General features: G+C 39.8%; 1 protein-coding gene and 1 long non-coding RNA gene across 5 annotated transcripts in view; one reads left to right on the forward strand and one right to left on the reverse strand.

Moving 5' to 3' along the window:
- LOC135276386 (uncharacterized) overlaps nt 1–7,964 on the forward strand; it is a 123,244-nt gene extending 115,280 nt beyond the window's left edge. The window contains exons 3-4 of one of the 3 annotated variants that reach the window (XR_010343920.1): nt 2,550–2,743; nt 5,359–7,964. This is a non-coding gene — a long non-coding RNA (uncharacterized LOC135276386). Of the gene's footprint in view, nt 1–2,549 lie in introns of all 3 variants that reach the window. The other 2 variants (XR_010343921.1, XR_010343919.1) reach the window with 2 other exon arrangements.
- The window catches only part of SAMSN1 (SAM domain, SH3 domain and nuclear localization signals 1), a 162,232-nt gene that overhangs the window by 15,888 nt on the left and 124,173 nt on the right, over nt 1–22,171 (reverse strand). For both annotated transcript variants that reach the window (XM_012444765.3, XM_012444764.2), the window contains 3 exons: nt 19,764–19,913; nt 15,401–15,530; nt 13,190–13,341 (listed from right to left, as the gene is read on the reverse strand). In XM_012444765.3, the coding sequence (XP_012300188.2) occupies nt 13,190–13,341; nt 15,401–15,530; nt 19,764–19,913 (432 nt within the window). The remainder of the gene's footprint in view (nt 1–13,189; nt 13,342–15,400; nt 15,531–19,763; nt 19,914–22,171) is intronic.

Consider the following 22,171-nt stretch of genomic DNA (forward strand, 5'->3'; position numbering starts at 1 on the left):
TGGGAGGCCAAGGCAGGAGGATTGCTTGAGGCCAGGAGTTCAAGACCAGCCTGGGTGCCAAGGTGAGAGCCCATCTCTACAAAAAAAAAAATTTTTTTTTTAATTAGCTTGGAATGGTAGCATGTGCCTGTAGGCCAAGGTGGGAGGAGTTCAAAGCTACAGTGAGCTGTGAGTGTGTCACTACACTCCAGCCTGGGCAACAGAGTGAGATCCCATCTTAAAAAATAAATTCAAAGAAGTTATTTACTAGGTATAAGGAAGAAAACTAACATTCTTGACAAAAAGCCCTCACATAGTTTGATGACATGTTTATGTTTCTGTTATTATATCAATTTGTCAACTTATAACTGTAGAACATAGTGTAATTTACAAAATGTTTTTGCCTACTCTATTTTTGCTCATAACACATCCCTTAGATACATAAGGGAGGTATCATCATTATTAATTTAAATATTACAGAAAAGGAAACAGAGATATTAAATGACTTCCCAAGAGCTTGAAGGAAGTTAATGGCAGAACCAGAACTCAAGTCTAAGTTATCTGAACTAAAAAATGATGCTCTTATTATTTGTACTTTCAAAGCAATGTATATGTAACAAAGCTGAAGTCATCATTCCTGGAGGTACTCCCCAGCTGGGGATGGAGATGAAGGAGAAGTCTGTTACTCTATGTGTTTCTACTGCATCTGAAAAATTTATCTACAGTATAAGATAAACCCATGTCCAGTATTTCATCTATCTAAAATAAAGAAATTGTACTAAAGTCATATAAAAGTATGTGTACACTAAGGTTAAATTATGCTAAATAATTCTTTTTAAGGTATTCATGCCCTCCTTTTATTAAGAGGAGATAACATTTAGATTGAGCTGACAGCAAAGTTTAAATTGAAGTATGAATGAATCACATTGATATGGACAAACCAATTGGTCTTTTTCTTTACTCACATCTAAGATGATAATTTACTATAAGCTGCCAGTTATTAGCAAAAGTAGAGAACTTCATGGGGATATTTCTTTGTAAAGAAAATTTATTTCTATGCAAATATGATGCCTAGGTTAAGAGTCATAGTTCCTCCTTTGAGACAAAAGTTTCTGCCCCAGAGAGGACTTTACAGATTCTAATATTTTTGCCCATTTTAAGTGTCTACCCACAAACAAACTAAGCATCAAGTCTGCTACTAAAAATATTTTTCCTGCTGCTCTAGGAATGTGTGTTCTTCCATCTAAAAAACAAATTTTACTTGTAATGGTATAATTCACTGTGACTGAACTATCTGGTCTTTCTACTTTGTGATCATCTGTCTGTCTAGTCTTGTGATCCATTAAGCTAGGTCTTCCTGCCTTTAAGGAAAGGGAATAAAATCATAGGCTGGATGGCATCAGCTAGGGAGACTGGGAAGCTCTCCCAAAGCTCTAGAAAGTTTCCAGGCATGGAAACCCTTTACTGCATCCTTGCTATTATATTTGAGACTTGTAAATTTGCAAATTATTCTTTAAACATATATACCTGCACATTCCAGGAAAGCCCACAGTTCATCAAGCAAAGACTCAGTTTTATTTTGGATAAAACCCTTGATTGAAATAATAGTATTTCAATCTTCGTGGGTAACTGGGGAATTCTTACTGTGTCCTATAAGAGCTTCACAAAAACTCACCTCAGGCAGCAGCAGCAGTGGTATCCTGGCATGGTATTGTAGGGAAGTTGAAAGGCTATCCTGAGTCAAACTGTGCTGTGTTTATTTCCTTCTATTTCTCTCTTCCACAATGGTTACTAGATTATGATATCATTTCCCCAAGACTTGAACTTAGACATCAGATCATTCCATATACATGACTAAGGAGCTTACTATGGGGAACAGTACATGTTTTATTCTCCAGTTGAACTTACTCTGATTTGATAGTATTGAAGGGATCAAGACCTTAACTGTTAAATAATAATATAAATACTACATAATATATCATAATTATTAGTTAACATTGGTTAAGTGTTAACAATATAGAAAATTCATACTTTATGTCCTTTGACTTTTAGCACTTTGTGATACTAGAAAGAATTAATTTAACATCTATGAATTCTTTTAGCACAAGGTCTTCTTCTCTTTGTGCTATTGTAATCAACTACTCCCCTTGAGTGTAAGCAGGACTATGAATACTGCTTACATGGATTTCATAATCATGATTATGTTACCCTTATATGATAGGAGGGACTTTGCAGATCCAAGTATTGTACTAAATTATTTGATATTGAGTTAACTGAAAGGAAGATTGTAAGGCCGTTTGCCTCGCCGGGAGCTCAGACGCACACTTCCCCCCTTTATTTTCTGAAAGCCCGGACATGCTCGGACAAGCTCGGACATGCTTGGACATGTTCCCTCCTCCCCTTCTCGCACAGCCTGGCCTTCAAACAAAGGCTTGTAACCATACCCAATAGTAGTCCTGCTTTGCCCGCACCCTGCTCTCCCAAACCAGTCGAGCTATTTCACTCCCCATAAAACCCCATGTCTGAGAGGAGTCTGTGCGACTTCTCCGGCCCCTCCTTTTGGACCACAGAACCTCACCCGGGAGCCTGAATAAACCCTTCGCGTTGGATCTTCTTGTGCCAGCCTCAGTTTCTTCGTCTTAAACTCGGCGAGAACAAACCTTACAAATGGTGCCGAAACCCGGGAGGAGTTGTAATACCCCTCCTGGGGGAAACTGACTCCTCCACACAAAGCCGGACTGGGGAGCTGCCATTTCACCACAAGGTAAGACTTCTGTTACCCACTACCCCACCCGCTGTTCTCGGGGGTCCCTATTCGAAACCATTGCAACATCAGGGATTCCTGCCGTGAGTCCAAGACTCCGGCTTAGGACCTGAGTGTAAGAGGAGCTGTCCCTACACTCTTGTTCTCTCCCTGTGAGGGGTTTTTTTAGGGTCAGAAATTTGAGGGAGACATCCCCACTTTCCTGAACCCTCACCAGCGACCGAGGTGTGGGTATTCAGAAGCCCCGTTTAAGCAGCCCCACATTACGGCAGAGCTAACATCCCCGGCTTATACCAAATTCTTTATTTTGAACTAGCCCATTGGCATAAAGGCTCCCATTAAGTAAGAAACTGTATTTTCGGTTTCTTTCTCTTTCTGTTTTTCTGCTTTCCACTCTTAGCTTTCTCTCTCTCTCTCTCTCTCAAAATGGCGGCCGCTCCCCGCCCTTAAGATGGCAGCCTCATTCCACTTTTAAGTCATTTTCTCTCTTTTCCTAATTCCGATGCGAGCGAGTTTACGTGTAGTCCCACGGCCTAACAGCTACGGGGCTTGTGTGGGCCTCAACCCGCAGTTTCACAGGGATGTCATAAGGCATAACAGTGATTCACCTCAGAGCTGTCTTACTTGGCCTTCCATCCTGGGGTGACCAGGCCCGGGGATTATATGTGTGCACCTTAGCCAAGACACCCTGAAACATCCCTTCAGGGATGTGGCCGGGAAGGCATCAGACTGGTCTCCCATCTGGGGTCACCCACCCTTTGTCCATCACTCTCATATGTGGCACTGTCTTTATTGTAGCCTCTAATTTGCCATGTGGCAGACAGTCCTAGCCCTGTCTCTTTTTGTTTTCCTCCTTATTATAATCATTGTAGCCTGTAGGTTTTCTCAGCCACCCACTCCAGGAAAGGAACTCTTCTGCCTGTGTTGGGTATGATACCTGCTCCCATCCCTTCCTCGCCTCCAACTGCCCCAACAACCAACTATGGGGAACCAGAAGTCCCACATAGACCCCAAGTCGCCATTAGGATGCCTGGTCCAAAATCTACCCAAACTGTGTCTTTCCATAAAAAAGAAAAAGCTGCTCTTTCTTTCCACCATAGCCTGGCCACAGTATCCCTTAGACAACCAGTCCAAGTGGCCTCCGGAGGGCACATTTGACTTTAATGTCCTAACAGACTTGGATAATTATTGTAAAAAGAACAGTAAATGACCAGAAATCCCATACATGCTGGCTTTCTGGTATCTTCGTTCCCGTCCCAACCTCTGTTTCTCTTGCACCATTGCCCAGGTGTGCCTAGCCAAAGAAACCTCCTCTTCGTCCTGAGCCCCTCCACCACTTTCCTCTTCCTTTTCTGACCCTGACATGCCTGAGGAGCTCTCTTTTCCTCTGGCCCGGCTGAATAATCCTCTGCCTTATGACAGACCTCAGCCTCCTTCAGCTCCTCCACCTCCTAGCCCTCCACTTCCTGATCTCAATTTGACCTCTCCTGTTAGTGCACACACCCGCTCACGCTGTGCTCCAAACAATGAAGCCCCCCTCCTTTGCCCCCTTCGTGAGGTGGCCAGAGCAGAGGGTATTGTCCGAGTGCACGTTCCCTTCTCCCTCTCCGATCTGTCAGCCATTGAGAAATGCCTAGGGTCTTTCTCTACCAATCCTACTGCCTACACCAAAGAATTCCGCTACCTTACTCAGACATATGACTTAACCTGGCATGACACACATGTAATCCTATCCTCCACCCTCACCCCAGATAAGCATGACCAGATCTTTACAGCAGCCCGGGCACACGCTGATCAGGTACACCTGAGTAACAACCAGATAGGCACAGCAGCGGTCCCCGAGGCCGACCCTAATTGGGACTAACAGGACGGTCGAGATGGCCACCACCGCCGAGACCAAATGATACAGTGCCTCGGGCAGCAGTCCCCGAGGCCGACCCTAATTGGGACTATCAGGACGGTCGAGATGGCCGCTGCCGCTGAGACCAAATGATACAGTGCTTCCTAGCAGGCATGCAAAGCGCAGCCCAAAAGGTAGTCAATTACAACAGGTTAAGGGAAATAACTCAGGGACCTGATGAAAACCCAGCCACCTTCCTTGACTGACTGACTAATGCTATGATCCTCCATACCCGGCTGCATCCAGCCTCTTTAGTGGGGGCTACAGTCCTAGCCACTCACTTTATCTCCCAGTCGGCGGCTGATATAAGGAGGAAAGTAAAGAAAGCAGAGGAGGGCCCCCAAACTCCCATACGGGACCTGGTAAACATGGCATTTAAAGTTTTTAACGGCTGAGAGGATAAGGCTGAGGCCACCCAACAGGCCCACCTACAACAGAAGGTAGGCCTCCAAACCCAAGCTCTTGTAGCAGCCCTGAGGCTGGCAGCCCACCCAACATCCGGTGGGGGAGGTCCATCAAAACCCAACATCCGGTGGGGCTTCAAGGGCCCCGCCTGGGCCCTGTATGAGATGTGGCCAAGAGGGACATTGGGCCTGGCAGTGCCCCTGTCCTTGTCCACCTCCCGGACCCTGCCCAAACTGCAAACAGACTGGACACTGGAAGGTTGATTGCCCATCCCAGATCACAGGCCCACTCCCTGTACTTCTATGTGAAGAGCAGGCTGGTCCACAGGAAGCAATCCCTTCGCCTGAATTTCTCGGCCTTCTGGACGACTGATGCAGCCCGGACTCAACGACCCCATCACCCTCGCCAAGCCCAGGATAAAGCTGCAGATAGCAGGTAAGTCCATTTCCTTCTTAGTGAATATGGGAGCTAACTATTCCTTCCTACTCAGGGCCTAGCATACCTTCTCAGGTCTCAGTCCTTCTTTACCATTCCTCTACACTCTGAGTCTTACTTTCTCTTTGAAAATTCTTCAGTCAGCCTTCATCCCACTTCTCTACTCAACTTGGCTACTTTGTTTCCTCTTCTATCCCATTCCCCTTCTCCAGAACATTCCTGTCCTGAACAAATAGATACATTTGTTACACCTTGGGAGGGCCCGTCTAACCTTCCTCTCTCTAGCCCAGAACTTGCCTTTTTGTAAATGGGAGTTCAATAGTGACAACCGAGGGGCGAGGAAAAGTGACCTATGCAGTAGTCACAGATTCAGACACCTTCGAGGCACGTCGCCTCCCCAATAGACCTACAGAATGAGGCCACCTTAACCAACCAACTCAGGCCCTCGAGATGAAGGTAACTGTTAATAATGGTGGTGGTAATGAAGGTAATTAAGATAATGCTGCTAATGGTAATGATGAAGGTGATGGTGATGATGGTAAAAGTGGTGATGATCATAATGAAGGTTATGGCGATGGTGATGATGGTAAAAGTAGTGATCATAATGAAGGTTATGGTAATGGTGATGATGGTAATGGTAGTGATGGTAAAGGTGATGATGCTGAAGGTAGTAATGGTAAAGGTTATAGTAATGACAGTGGTAATGATAAGGGTAATAATGAAGGTGCAAAAACCCCCAACCTTTCTGTTGGTCAACGCTAGTCAAATCCATAAACTTCACTGATTGCTTTTATGTGCCTCCCTTAACAAACCCCCCCCTTAGCCGCAGTTCCCCTCTGGACCGGGTTCAACCTGTCACGATCATCTATGGGACCTGACACCACCCTAACGGGGATCCCGCTGTGCAAGGCACACTCCCAAGATCTTTCCCTCTGCTACAGAATGACTGACAGCCCCAGCTGCAACACAACTGTAAGAGTAAGATCCACCTTTTATGCGCCTCCAGGAGGATACTTTTGGTGTAATGGAACCCTAATCAAGGTTATAAATGCCTCACTTCCCTCCCGCTGCATACCTGTTACTCTAGTCCCACAGCTAAAGATATATGGGCAAGCTGAGTTCTTATCCCTTCTTTTTTTATTTTTTTTTTGAGACGGAGTTTCGCTCTTGTTACCCAGGCTGGAGTGCAATGGCGTGATCTTGGCTCACCGCAACCTCCGCCTCCTGGGTTCAGGCAATTCTCCTGCCTCAGCCTCCTGAGTAGCTGGGATTACAGGCACGTGCCACTGTGCCCAGCTAATTTTTTGTATTTTTAGTAGAGACAGGGTTTCACCATATTGACCAGGATGGTCTCGATCTCTTGACCTCGTAATTCACCCGCCTCAGCCTCCCAAAGTGCTGGGATTACAGGCGTGAGCCACCACGCCCGGCCTCTTATCCCTTCTTACACCTCCTCCTGTTCGCCAAACAAACGAGCTGTCTTCCTCCCAGTAGTAGTTGGCCTCTCTTTAGCATCATCTTTAGTAGCCGCTGGAATAGGAAGCAGAGCAATGGGCTACAGTGTCACTTCAGCCGCTCAACTGGAGGACAAGCTCCGTGTGGCCATTGAAGCGTCAACTGCCTCTTTGGCCTCCCTCCAGCGACAAATCACGTCACTAGCCCAGGTAACTCTCCAAAACTGACGGGCCCTTGACCTATTAACGGCAGAAAAAGGAGGTACCTGTATGTTTCTCCAGGAAGAATGCTGCTACTACATCAATGAATCAGGCCTAGTAGAGGAGAACATCAACACTCTCCACCACCTCCAAGAAGACCTCCGAAAAAAGCAAAATACAGGAGTTTTGTCTCTAAGCTGGTGGCATCCCATGCTTACCTGGCTAACTCCTATCATCACTCCTATCATCGTAATCTGTTTGCTATTACTAATGGCCCCTTTTCTTCTTAGGTTCTTGCAAGCTCGTATGTGAGAAATTGGACGAGTGGCCGTTAACCAAATGCTGCTTCATCCCTTCATCCGAGTCTCAGTCGAGGCACCAGCCAACTGACCTGTCCCCCTTACTTCGCACCTATTCAGCAGGAAGTATTCAGAAAGAGCGGCACCCTCTATCTATCATCAAAAGGTCGGAATGTAAGGCCAGTTGCCTTGCCGGGAGCTCGGACGCACACTGCCCCCCCTTTTTTTTCCGAAAGCCCAGACATGCTCAGACATGCTAGGACAAGCTCGGACAAGCTCAGACAAGCTCAGACATGCTCGGACATGTTCCCTCCTCCCCTTCTCGCACAGCCTGGCCTTCAAACAAAGGCTTGTAACCATAACCAATAGTAGTCCTGCTTTGCCCACACCCTACTCTCCCAAACCAATCGAGCTATTTCACTCCCTATAAAACCCCATGTCTGAGAGGAGTCCCTGCGACTTCTCCAGCCCCTCCTGTCGGACCACAGAACCTCACCCAGGAGCCTGAATAAACCCTTGGCATTGGATCTTCTTGTGCCGGCCTCAGTTTCTTCGTCTTAAACTTGGCGAGAACAAACCTTACAAAGAAAGATTATCTTGGTGGGTCTGACCAATCAGGTAGGATTACTTAAAAAGAAAGAATATTAAAGCCTGAGTGAGCTTTTTCCTGCTCACCCTGAAAAAGCAAACTGCCAGATTGTAGAGAATGCCCTGGCTGGTGGAATCTAGGGGCTGAGAATGGCCTCCAGTTGATATCTAGCAAGAAAATGGTGTCCTCAGTCCTATGACCACAAATAACTGAATTCTGCCAATAGCCAGTGAACTCAGAAGAGGACCCTGAGCCTCAGGTGAGATCACAGCCTGTTTAGAACTCAGTTAAGCCATGTGCACAATTATGACCTATAGAAACTGTGAGAAACACATTTGTGTTGTTTGATGCCTCTGAGATTGGGCAATGTGTTACACAGCATTAGAAAATGAACACAGAGGATAAGAGTAAGAAGAGGGAGTTCAGGAGGGAATACCAATGGGAGAAAGGTCTCTGGTTACTCACAACAATCAACTTAAAAAGTACTAGACTTTTCTGGGGCATCACAGCAGACAAAAGGCAGGACTGGATTGCAGCTCCAACTTGGGCAGACAGAAGAATGAGTGGAAGTTTGCATAATGAATTTTTGCTCCAGAGCAATTGCAGAAATAAATCAGGAAACTTGAGAGGACCTACAGACCACATGAAAGAAGTGGATTCGTCCTTCAGTACATGGAAGACAACCCAAATACTGTGCTGGTATCCACAGCGGAGAGACCCACAGACAGTTCACATCATAGAACTCTGTGCAGACAACCCCCAGTACCAGCCTGGAGCCTGGTAGACTTGCTGGGTGGCTAGATGCAGAAGAGAGGTAACAAAGCCTCCAAGAAGTTTGGGATTATGTTAAACTACCAAAAATAAGAATAATCAGTGTTCCCGAGGAAAAAGAGAAATCTAAAAGTTTGGAAAACATATTTGGGAAAATAATTAAGGAAAACTTCCCTGGCCTTGCTAGAGTCTAAATGAACACCAAAAGCAAGCAGGAATAGCTCTTCTTATATCAGACAAAACAAACTTTAAAGCATCAGCAGTTAAACAAAACAAAGAGGGACATTATATAATGATAAAAGGCCTTGTCTAACAGGAAAATATCTTAAACATGTATGCACCTAACACTGGAGCTCCCAAATTTATAAAGCAATTACTAATGGACCTAAGAAATGAGATAGACAGCAACACAATAATAGTGGGGGACTTGATGACCTAGACAAATCAAGACAGAAAGTCAACAAAGAAACAATGGATTTAAATTATGCCCTGGAACAAATGGACTTAACAGATATATACAGAATGTTCCATTCAACAACTGCAGAATACACATTCTATTCAATAGCACATGGAACATTTTCGAAGATAGAGATATGATAGGCCACAAAATGAACCTCAATAAATCAAAAAAGTTGAAGTTATATCAGTTACCCTCTCAGACCACAGTGGAATAAAACTGGAAATCAGCTTCAAAAGGAACCTTCAAAACCATGCAAATACATGGAAATTAAATAACCTGCTCCTGAATGATCACTGGGTCAAAAATGAACTCAAGATGGAAATTAAAATATTCTTCAAACTGAACAACAATAGTGACAAAACCTATCAAAACCTCCGTGACACAGCAAAGGTGGTGCCAAGAGGAAAATTCATAGCCCTAAACACCTACATCAAAAAGTCTGAAAGAACCCAAACAAATAGTCTACAGTCATACCACAAGGAACTAGAGAAACAAGAACAAACCCAACCCGAAAACAGCAGAAGAAAGAAAATAACCAAGATCAGAGCAGAACTAAATAAAATGGAAACAGAAACAATACAAAAGATAAAAGAAATAAAAAGATGCTTTTTTGAAAAGATAAATAGAATTAATAGACCATTAGCAAGATTAACCAAGAAAAGAAAAGAGAAAATTCAAATAAGCTCAATAAGAAATGAAACAGGAGCTATTACAACTGACACTACAGAAATACAAAAGATCATTCAAGGCTACTACAAACACCTTTACATGCATAAACTAGAAGAGATGGCTAAATTCTTGGAAAAATACAACCCCCCTAGCTTAAATCAGAAAAAAATTAGATACTTGGAACAGACCAATAACAATCAGTGAGATTGAAATGGTAATTAAAAAGTTACCAATAAAAAAAGTTGAGGACCAGACTGATTGACAGCAGAATTCTACCAGACAGTCAAAGAAGAATTGGTATGAAGCCAGTATCACCCTAGTACCAAAACCAGGAAAGGACATAACCGAAAAAGAAAACAACAGACCAATATCCCTGATAAACATAGATGCTAAAATTCTTAACAAAATACTAGCTAACCATAATTCAACAACATATCAAAAAGATAATCCACCACGATCAAATGGGTTTAATACCAGGGTTGCAGGGATGGGTTAACATATGCACATCAGTAAACATGATACACCATATAAACAGAATTACAAAAAAACAAAAAACAAAAACACACAGTCATCTCAATAGATGCAGAAAAAGCACTCGACAAAATCCAGCATCTCTTTATGATTAAAATTCTCAGTAGAATTGGCAGACAAGGGACATACCCCAATATAATAAAAGGCATCTATGACAAACCCACAGTCAGCATAATACTGAATGGGGAAAAGGTGAAAGCATTCCCTTTGAGACCTAGAACAAGGTAAGGATGCCCACTCTTACCATTTCTCTTCAACACAGTACTAGAAGTCCTAGCCAGAGCAATCAGACAAGAGAAAAAATAAAGGGCATCTAAATCACTAAAAAGGAAGTCAAACTGTCATTGTTTGCTGATGATAAGATCATTTACCTAGAAAACCCTAAAGACTCCTCCAGGAAGCTCCTAGAACTGATAAAAGAATTCAGCAGAGTTTCTGAATACAAAATTAATGTACAAAAATCAGTAGCTTTTCTATACACCAGCAGCAACCAAGCTAAGAATCAAATCAAGAACTCAACCCCTTTTACAGTAGCTGCAAAAAAAAAAAAAAAAAAAAAAAAAATACATTGAAATATACTTAACCAAGGAAAGACCTCTACAAAGAAAACTATGAAACACTGCTGAAAGAAATCATAGACAACACAAACAAATGGAAACATGTTCCATGCCTATGGATGTGTAGAATCAATATTGTAAAAACGACTGTACTGCCAAAAGCAATCTATAAGTTCAACACAATTCCCATCAAAATACCACCATCATTCTTCACAGAATTAAAAAAAAATTATAAAATCCATATGAAACCAAAGAAAGGGCCCGCATAGCCAAAGCAAACTTAAGCAAAAAGAACAAATCTGGAGGCATCACATTACCTAATTTCAAAGTCACCAAAACAGCATGGTACTAGTATAAAAATAGGCAAATAGAACGATGGAACAGAATAGAGAACCCAGAAATAAACTCAAATACTTAAAGCCAACTGATTTTTGACAAAGCAAACAAAAACATAAAGTGGGGAAAGGCCACCTTTTTCAACAAATGGTGTTGGGATAATTGGCTAGCCACATGTAGGATAATAAAACTGAATCCTCGACTCTCACCTTATACAAAAATCAACTCAAGATGGATTAAAGACTTAAATCTAAGTCCTGAAACTATAAAACTTCCAGAAGATAACACTGGAAAAACCTTTCCAGACATTGGCTTAGGCAAGGAGTTCATGACCAAGAACCCAAAAATAAATGCAATAAAAACAATGATAAATTTCTGGGACTTCATCAAACTAAAGAGCTTTTGCATGGCAAAATGGACAGTCAACAGAGGTAAAAGACAACCCAGAGAGTGGGAAAAAATCTTTACAATCTCTACATCTGACAAAGGACTAATATCCAAAATCTACAATGAACTCAGATCAACAAGAAAAAAACAAAACCATCCCATCAAAATTAGGCTGAGGACATGAATAGACAATTCTCAAAAGAAGATATACAAATGGCCAACAAACATATGAAAAAATGCACAACACCACTAATGATTGGGAAAGGCAAATCAAAACCACAATGCGATGCCACCTTACTCCTGCAAGAATGGCCATAATCAGAAGATTTAAAAAAACATTGTTGGCATGGATGTAGTGAAATGGGAACACTTCTACACAGCTGGTGGAAATATAAACTAGTACAACCCTATGGAAAACAGTGTCCAGATTCCTTAAAGAACTAAAAGTAGAACTACCATTTGATTCAGCATTCCACTGCTGGGTATCTACCCAGAGGAAAAGAAGTCATTATATGAAAAAGATACTTGCACACACATGTTTATAGCAACACAATTTGTAATTGCAAAAATGTGAAACCAGCCTAAATGCCCATCAAGCAATGAGTAGATAAAGAAACTGTGAGATAGATATATATGATGAAATACTACCCAGCCATAGAAAGGAATGAATTAATGGTATTTGCAGTGACCTGGATGAAACTGGACACTATTATTCTAAGTGAAGTAACTCAGGAATGGAAAACCGAACATCGTATGTTCTCACTCATAAGCGGGAGGTAAGCTATGAAGATGCAAAGGCATAGGAATGGCACAATGGACTTTGAGGACTTAGGGGGAAAAGGTGGGAAGGCAGTGAGGGATAAAAGACTACAAATATAGTGCAGTATATACTGCTTGGGTGATGGGTGCACCAAAATCTCACAAATCACTGCTAAAGAAGTTACTCATGTAACCAAACACCACCTGTTCCCCAATAGCCTATGGAAATAAAAATAAAAATAAAAACAAAAATAAAAAGTACTGGAGTTGCCTTGCCAAGTCTCGCTCCCAAAGCCTTTGCTCTGCTGCATTCTTGCCTGACATTTGCACCTTCTCTCCTTGTCTTTGGTTTCGTTATTTTTATTTCTGCAAGTATCAGGCAGAGTTGAACACCTTCAGCAACTGTGAGGCTTTTGTTTTCATGAAAATGGAGAGAATTCCTTCCTCCCTGATAGATTTTGAACGTGAATCATCTACATAATAACAAATTATGCTAATACCTGAACAGACTGCTACCCTGACTCCACCTCACTTATTTCATTCAAATGCTTACTGCTGTAAGCCAGTCTCCACTTCTATTGTTGGGGAGAACACACTCACACCCTGTCTTCCCACTGCTTATACTTGTTGAAACAGATCATATAACCAGCATTTGACAAACCATTCAGAAAGTGGGATATGGTGTCCTCTCACCTTGATTTTGAGGGAGTCAGTGTCATAGGGACTTGGTGTGAAATCCGTATGCACTCTGGCACGGCCGCAGAATGGTCCTGAATAGGGGCCATCGTCATCCAGTCGAAAGCTGTCACGGTTACTTGTACCATCTGAACAGCTTGTTATGCCACCTGATGAAAGCAGAAGTTCACAGCTGTCATTGAAGACTTCTAACATTCTGAACCATCATTTGGACATAACTAAGTATTGATAATGCTGGAACACTGGATGCCAGGCTCATGAGGAGGCTCTAATTGACCCATCCTGGTTACGGTCTGCCAGTTGTTCTCCATCACTGAGCTTTGTTCTCTGAGCATTTCTAACCTTTTTCCTGCCAATCTGGCCACTCTCTCCTGTACTACTAACCCAAGTACCCTCCCACTTCATTCTCCATAATCTGATCCAATACACAATATACTAAGCATTGGACACTTGCTGAAGAGGAGGAAGGTATAGGTACAACCACTGACCAAGCCAGGTAATTAATTTTGTACATGCAAACAAAGACAGAAACTGATAGCAAGTTTGAACTTTGTGTGCTATTGATCATGAATGCTCAAAGCATGACATTACAAAATTTCCTACAACTTATCACAAACCTTTTCTGCCAGAGTTCCAACTGTGTACCAGAGGCCATTTTGAGTCAGTATTTCTGCCATAACAGATGGCACTTTTGCTTGTTGTATGAGTGTAAAAGAAAGAGGAAGTGTGTCCAAATGTCTGCATCCCCAAGTGGTTTGAAACTTCTAAACTGGGCCTTTAAAACTGCTCTGAACTTCAAGGAAAAGAGAAAAGAGCTATCATTTTGCCACCTGCCTGGGAACAAGAATGGCTCCCAGTGGAAGTAACTCTCCCCCTCTACCCTCATACTCAGTCATCACTTCTTCCTTGGTCTGGCCTTTCATCATTCTGTTCAATGAGGGAATAGCCCAGGTTTCACTACCATGCAATGTGGAAATAAGGTAAAGATCCTTCAAGATTGCTCCACATTGTATGTAAACTGGTGTAAAACACAGGTGAGTTGCATCTAGTCACATAAATTAAGTGGTATATGGTAATAGTAAAATGGGCCACCATCTCTTCACACCTTCCCTTCTGTGACAACTCCAGACCAGGGATTTTCACAGTCCATTCTAGTTAATAAAATTCTCCCCACATTCAGCATCACAATATAGTTTTAAAACTTCCAGCAGAAATGAATACTAATGAGATCTGAATTTCACATATGCAAAAAAAATTCTTTAAATGTTTCTGTTAGCTTTTGTCACAAAATAACTATTCTACAGCAAATAGGAAAATAGGAATAAAACTCAGGATATTTGAAACATCTGGTCCTTGCCATACATCTTCAAATAACAGAAGCAGTCGATTTAAAAGGAAATGGAAAATAAACTTTGCAAAAACATTTAAAAGCCCTGAAAAGATTAGAGAGATGTGTAACAGTCTACATATAAAAAGTCATAAGGCATCCTGAAATATCAATCATTTCATCCAAATATTGTAGCTGGAAAAGTGGCTAAATCCTGAGTGATTTCTTTCTTAGAAAATTATTAATGTTCATTAGAAAATCCTTGTTTGTCACTTATGGATCCCTTTTTGCCACCTAATTGGTGACATTCCTACCATTTATTACTTGCATATTGCTTCGCTCTTTACTCATTAATTCTAGGTTAAGATCTAAAAAGTAAATGTCAGTAAAAGTAAATTGATGCAAATGTGCTACACTTTTTCAGAGTACTTCTGGAAAAAAAGAAAAGCCGTGAGGGGAGAAAGACAGAGGGGGATGCAGGGAAGAGGGCAGGAGAAAGAAAGGGACCGAGAACAGAACAGAAAAGAAAATAAATTTCATTTATCTGAATACTTTAAGTAATTTTAAAATATTTTGACTCAAGATAAAGCTGGCTCACTCCAACAAAGATTTTTATTTTAGAGATGCAGATTGAATCACCTAATACGACTTTTTACACTGTTGTTGACTACAGTGTTAAAAGTTTTAACACAATATATAACTGTCAAATATATTATGTATTATTTAAACAATAGCAACTCTATATAGATTTAACAGATCTTACATTTTACTATTTCTCTTATCAAGTAGCTGGAACCTTGTTGCTAATTTAACTTGTTGTTTTTAATGAATTTAACCCAGACCTCACACCCAGGATCTTGTCCCTGATTCATTAACCTTACTTGATGAGCTCTGTCCACTGTAGAGACTATCCGTGGAGTCACTGGCTTTGAGAGACACCTTCTCTGTGTGGGTCCCAATCACAGGGTCACTGTTCCTATATGGGAGGGCATCCTCTCCATCTTCTTCATCCTTCAGAAAAACAAACCAGAGGTTAAGTACAGAGAGAGAAGATTTCCATGAAGATGTTCATTGTGTACATTGATTTAATAGACAAGACATATTTTAGCAATGAAATACTTAATACATAAGGATAAAATATGATAGTAGTTGATCTTCAGTTCAATTTCTAGCAAAACCTTTTCAATATAGTTGAAAAAAATTCTTCAGATAACACATTCCTTTTTCTAGAGTTCAGTTGAAATTATAATGGCTCACTTTTACAAACTAGGATGAATATCATATCAATACTATTTAATCAAAAATGTTAGATTTATTAACATCTATGGTTTATCTTTTAAGACACATTTACTTCATATTGTCCTTATCCTCTATTTACCACCATTACTAATCCACTGATCCTATAAGCTTCAACTCTGCATAGTTGTTTCCTGTCAGTTATTTGCACCCTACCAGATCACTAGATATGAATAAAACATGTACATTTTGCAATTCTAAAGCAAAGCTTATCTAAGAAGCTTTACAAATCTAATACTGTGCTTGCCACCTAGTCAAGAGAAAAGCAAATCTTGCATAAAATTAGAAAAGACAGACAATTTCAAAACAAATTATATTTTCTTGAAAACGTCTCCAATGTTTTCCATATTTCAATAGTTTGGATTAAACTTATGAATTTCTTAATAATCATCAGAATGTAATTCAACATTCTTTGTGTGCATTTCTAAACGTTGATAAAACTTGACAATATACATATACTAGACACTCAGTTTTATCCTCTGCTTTTATCCATTTCTTTATTCATTCAGTTATTCAACACAAGTTATAGAACACCTACTAGCACCTGGGCAATGTTCTGGGAACTGGAAATTATCATGGTAAACAAGATAACAGGGTGCTTGTTATAATGAAGGATATTCTATTGTGTTAGCTGTGTGTGTGTGTATCTGCGTGTCTGTGTGTGTAGAGTATTTGTGGAGGTGTGTATAAACAAAATAAGCAAGATAATTTCAGAAAATAAGTGTTAAGAAAGAAAGAAAACTGGGTGACGTGAGAGAATGTGTGGCTGAGGTTAGGGTTACAGGTTGGCTGCTTTAAATGGAGTGTCCTTCAAAGACCTCTGCCATACAGCAATGTATGGCCTCAATTATTAACCTAAATGATAAGAAAATGTAACTTAGGTGAAACTTTGGAGACAGTTTTCTAAGCAAAAGGAACAGCAAGAGCAAAATAACTGAACTCAGAATTAGCTTGGGTTGTGCAGGGGAAAACAACAAGGCTAATGTGGTGAGAGAAAGGAGAGTATTAGTGTGTGAGTTTAGGGAAGTAGACTGGAGCCACATCAAGAAAAGCTTTTTAGACCACGTGTGGTGGCCATGGAAATGTGCCACTTAGATCTCTTGCTGAGGGACCTTTCTTTACTGACAGCCCCAGGACTGCCCCTCTGTATCCACCACTCTGTTTGCAGTAAAACCATATTCCCTGCCAGAATGTAGGGGTATTGTTTGAGCCCATTCTAGTGGAATGTGGAGCTCCTGTAATGGAAAATTTTAGTATAAGAATCCTCCATCAATCTAACCAAAGCTTTCTCAGAATTCTGCTGAAATATGGGACTCTACCTGATCCTTCTTCCTTTTCCCTATCCTTTTACAGATGTCAGATTTGCATTGCAGTCTAAAGGCTTTCTCTTCTTTGGCCTTCCTAGGATTTCCCCCTATAAATCTCTAGTGTTTCTATTCCTTTCTTGGGATCTGCTTCTCAGAGGACTAGAATGAACACACCAAGTAAAGGGATGTATTATGAAGACACTGTGAAATTTTAACCATGACCGGATTTCTACTTGTCAGAGATATTTTTGGCTTTCATATGGAGAATAAATTTTATGTGGGAAAGAATAAAAAGCATGGGAAGCAATCAGGGGATTATTATAGTAATCCAGGAAAGAACGGTTGGTTACTTAGTCTAAAGCAGGAATAGTTTATATGGAGAAACTAGAGAGTTTATATATACTTGGTAATACAATTAAGATAATTAACTGATGAATTAGTGTGAAAAGTGAGAAAAAGAAGGAATTTAGGGTGATTTTTAGATTTTCTTTTCTTTTTTCCTCTTTTTTATATTTTTGTTTTTATTTGTTTTGGGGATCAGTGTTGTGTGCTGCCACTGGGAATACTGGATGAGGAAACCTTTTTTTTTGGTAAAAGCATGGAGAGTTGATATATTCACTTTGGATATAATAAGTTTTGGATGTATACTGAACATCTAAATGAGGATATCAATTAAGAAATTGATCGTATAAATACAACAGATAAGTGAAGAGGTCATTGCTAGAGATATATTTGTTGAAGACAAAGTCATGAGAGTAGACGAGCTGACTTAGGAAGAGAGGGTAGATTCAGTGGAGCAATGAGAAACAAGCCTCAGGAAGATGCAATGTTTTGAGGGATGAGAAAGAAAGCAGAGCGAAGAAAGGAAACTATGAGGAAGAATAAATGCCAGAAGTATGCCCAGTCAAAGAAGCCAAGAAAAGTGAATGTTTTATTTGTAAGGATATCAGCACTTGGGTCGAATACAACTGAAAAGTAGTAAGGAAAAAGAAAAGTGACCATTGGATTTGACAACACAGAGGTCACTACAGATGGTGACAGCTATTTTAATGGAGTACTGGGGGCAGAGCCTTATTGAAGTGGGTTGAAAAAGAGAATGGACATAAGACATAAAAATCAATAAAGTAGAATTGAGAGCCCATAAACCCACTTATTTATGATCTGTATATCTATGACAATATATTTATGGTCAATTGATTTTTAACAAGAGTGCCAAGACAATGAAATAGGAAAAGAATCGTCTTTTCAACAAATAGTGTTAGGGCAGCTGTATATCTACTTGCAAAAGAATGAAGGTGGACTCTTCCTATATACCATACAGTCAAATTATCTTGAAATGAATCATACACCAAAATTTATGAGACTATTGACCTCTTAAAAGAAAACATAGGAATCAGACAACGGTTTCTTAAATATGTTACCAAAAGCACCAGTGACCACAAAAAGAAAATTGGACTACAATAAAATTATAAACACTTGTGCTACAAACAATACCATGGAGAAAATAAAAATATAATCCATGGAATTGGAGAAAATATATTATATTGCAAGTGATATATCTGATAAAGGACTTGCATCCAGAATATATAAAAAACATTTAAAATGCAAAGATAAATAACCCAATTAAAAATGGACAATGGACATGAAAAACACTTCACAAAAATATATAAATGGCTAAAAAGCACATGAAAAGATTCTTGACATTATTAGTCATCAAGGAAATGTAAAGCACAAACAAATGTAAACCAAAATCACAATGAGATTCCATCTCACATCCACTAGGAAGGCTAGTATTAAAAAAACAGACAATAACAAGTGTTGGCAATGATGTGGAGAAATTGAAACCCTCATACATTGCTGGTGGGAATGTAAAATGACGCAGCTGCTTAGGAAAGCAATTTGCCAGTTTCCATATATCCAAGAGTTACCATATATCCAAGAGAAATGAAAAAATATTTCCATACAAAAAATTGAACAGAAGTATTTGTAGCAGCATTATTCATAATAGCCAAAAAGTGAAAGCAACTCAACTGATCATTAACTGATAAGTGGATATATTAAATGTGGTCCATAAAGGAGAAATATTATTTGGCAATAAAAATGAATGAAGTACTGATACTTGCTACAAAATTAATGTAGATGCATGATCTTTTTTTTTTTTTTTTTTTTTTTTGGTGGAATCTCATTCGGTCGCCAGGCTGGAGTACAGTGGCTCACTGCAACTTCTGCCTCCCAGGTTCAAGTGATTCTCCTGCCTCAGCCTCCCGAGTAGCTGGGACTACAGGCATGCACCACCATGCCCAGCTAATTTTTGTATTTTTAGTAGAGACGGGGTTTCACCATGTTGGCCAGAATGGTCTTGATCTCTTGACCTCATGATCTGCCCACCTCGGCCTCCCAAAGTGCTGGGATTACAGGCATGAGCCACCATGCCTGGCCGATGCATGCTTTTTCTGAGTGTTAGTTTCTTCTGTTAAAATGAAAGTAATACTTCCTTCCACCCAACTTCTGGGCATAATGACTAAGGAAGAAAACAGGTGCTTAAGTACTTCATAAAGCACCAAGCACTTCTACAATCCAGCTGAACAGTTTAAGAAAGATTTAGTAAAAAAATACAAATGATATAATAGAGAATACTTACCTTTTCCTCAGAAAGGGCTTTGATGTACTTTTTACCCACTTTTTTCTTCATTGTCCAAGAAATAGCTCTCATTTTTTTACCCAAACCTCCTCCATTATTTGAAGTTTTACTTGGTTCTCCACTTTCATGTATGGGAGCTCCATCATGTACCTAGATTAAAATTGTTTATAAAAGACAAAATAATAAAACCATAAAAAACATTCATCTGAAATCATTGTTACAGGGAGCATTCTGAGTTTGTGGACTTCCCATGCGTTCTGTGCAGCAGCCTCCATGGACATACACATATTTTTACAGTTGTCTAGGCCTGGTTGCTTGTGTTATAAACTTGGAAAGTAAACCTTGTGATACTGAAGGACTTGAGCCTCACGACTGCAACTCTTTTAGAGAATTTTGGCTATTTTTTAAATTGCTGTATTGAAGAACCATTTTATTCCCTCTTCTTGAGATGAATAAATAAGATTAAATACCAGGTATAAGGAGCTATTGTGTCTACACAGATAAACATTTTATTGGAAGCTTTGGATAGGCTGTGGCATCTATCTGAATTGAATGGGCCTTAAAATATCCTCTTACTTCTCATAAAAATTTTGAGATGATTGTGGTTATTTTAAAGAACTTTTTGTGTTAATGAAATCCACTGAGAAACATTAGGGTTTTTTTTTTCATCTTAGCATGCGCATTTCCCACATTCTCAAGCAATAGTAAATATGAATTGGTTCCAGCGATTAGTACAGAAATCTTTATGTAATTCACATGAGATATATATATATATAATTTTTTTTTTTTTTTTTTTTTTTTTTTTTGAGACGGAGTTTTACTCTTGTTACCCCAGGCTGGAGTGCAATGGCGCGATATTGGCTCACCGCAACCTCCGCCTTCCGGGTTCAGGCAATTCTCCTGCCTCAGCCTCCTGAGTAGCTGGGATTACAGGCACGCACCACCATGCCCAGCTAATTTTTTGTATTTTTAGTAGAGATGGGGTTTCACCATGTTGACCAGGATGGTCTCGATCTCTTGACCTCGTGATCCACCCACCTCGGCCTCCCAATTCACATGATATATTAATCAAACATCTTATTTGGACTGCTTTTGTCTGTGCTTAGGAATTTTGTTAAACCAGTGACTCAGAATAAAACACACTGTTCACAGCCACAATGTTCTGTTAATTAAATTAATATATATAGATGTAATATATGTCACATTATATAGAATCTATATGGAATAAAATATCCTCATCACCCACCTCGCCCCTAGCTTTTTCTCAGGTCTCCCTTGCTCACTAGAGCAGTGGCTCTCAAAATATGATCCCTGGACCAGCAGCATCAACGTCACTTGCGGGCAGTTTGTGCTTTAGCAAGCTCTTCAAGTGATTCCAATACTCACTAAAGTTTGAAAACAACTGTAAAAAAGTATTGCTATGCTGATCCCTTTGCAGTTTCTCTCTCAGATTCTCACCAAAGTTTGTATTTGCTTTTGCCACTGGCTTCCCCTAGATATCCAAGAATTTCTTCCATGAGTCATCCAGACTTCTACTCACAAGTCATATAATAGGAGAGCAATTTTCACTCTTCCATACATCCTGTTTATTGGCCCTGATTAATTATTCCTCTAAGCAGTTAACATTACCTGATAATATGTTTTTTCATTTGATTATTGTCTATATCTCCTACCATGATGCATGCTCCATGAGATTTTATCTGTGTTCTTTGAGTGTCTAAGTACTTCCAGGCACATAGCTAGCACTTGTTATTATTTGAATAAATGAAACTTCTCATGTAGAACTTTGCAGATTTTTTTTTCTTGTAGGATATCTTTGGTTACCTATTTTAAAATACCTTATATTTGCAAGAAAAGAAACTTGAAGGTCATCTAGTTTAGCACTGCCCACCATTCCTGATAGATGGACAGGCAGTCATTCACTGAATATAAAAAATGATGGGAAACTTCTCATTAGTGAACTTGAATATTTTAATATAAAAGTTTAACCACATAGTTAACATCATTATTAATCAATATTATATTTTGCTTCATATCTTACCCCAAATTGCCTATGATAAATATGAATGGACAGCCAATTTAAACCCTCATTGCACTTTATTAATTTCTACATTCAAGGTTATAAAGGCAAAGATTCTTTGCTTAATTCAAAAGCCCTGAATAAAATATAATTTGGAAGCACTTTAAAATTTTAGAGTTAGCCTTTTTCTTCTCGCTACTTAAACTTTCTCTGTCTTCATTGTAGAATTATTTTGCTAAATAACATAAATAAGAAATGTTATTTAATTACTACTTATGTTACCCTGTGATTTCTAAACTTCAGAAAAATGTACCACAAATATTTTTTCAGGTTTTTCTATCATTATTTACAGAAGCTACAAAGAAACTATGTTTATGTCTTTTGAATG

The sequence above is a fragment of the Aotus nancymaae genome, unplaced genomic scaffold (assembly GCF_030222135.1).
Source record: "Aotus nancymaae isolate 86718 unplaced genomic scaffold, 86718_ANA_hifiasm-v0.15.2.pri h1tg000022l_1, whole genome shotgun sequence".
In the NCBI taxonomy this organism is placed as follows: domain Eukaryota; kingdom Metazoa; phylum Chordata; class Mammalia; order Primates; family Aotidae; genus Aotus; species Aotus nancymaae.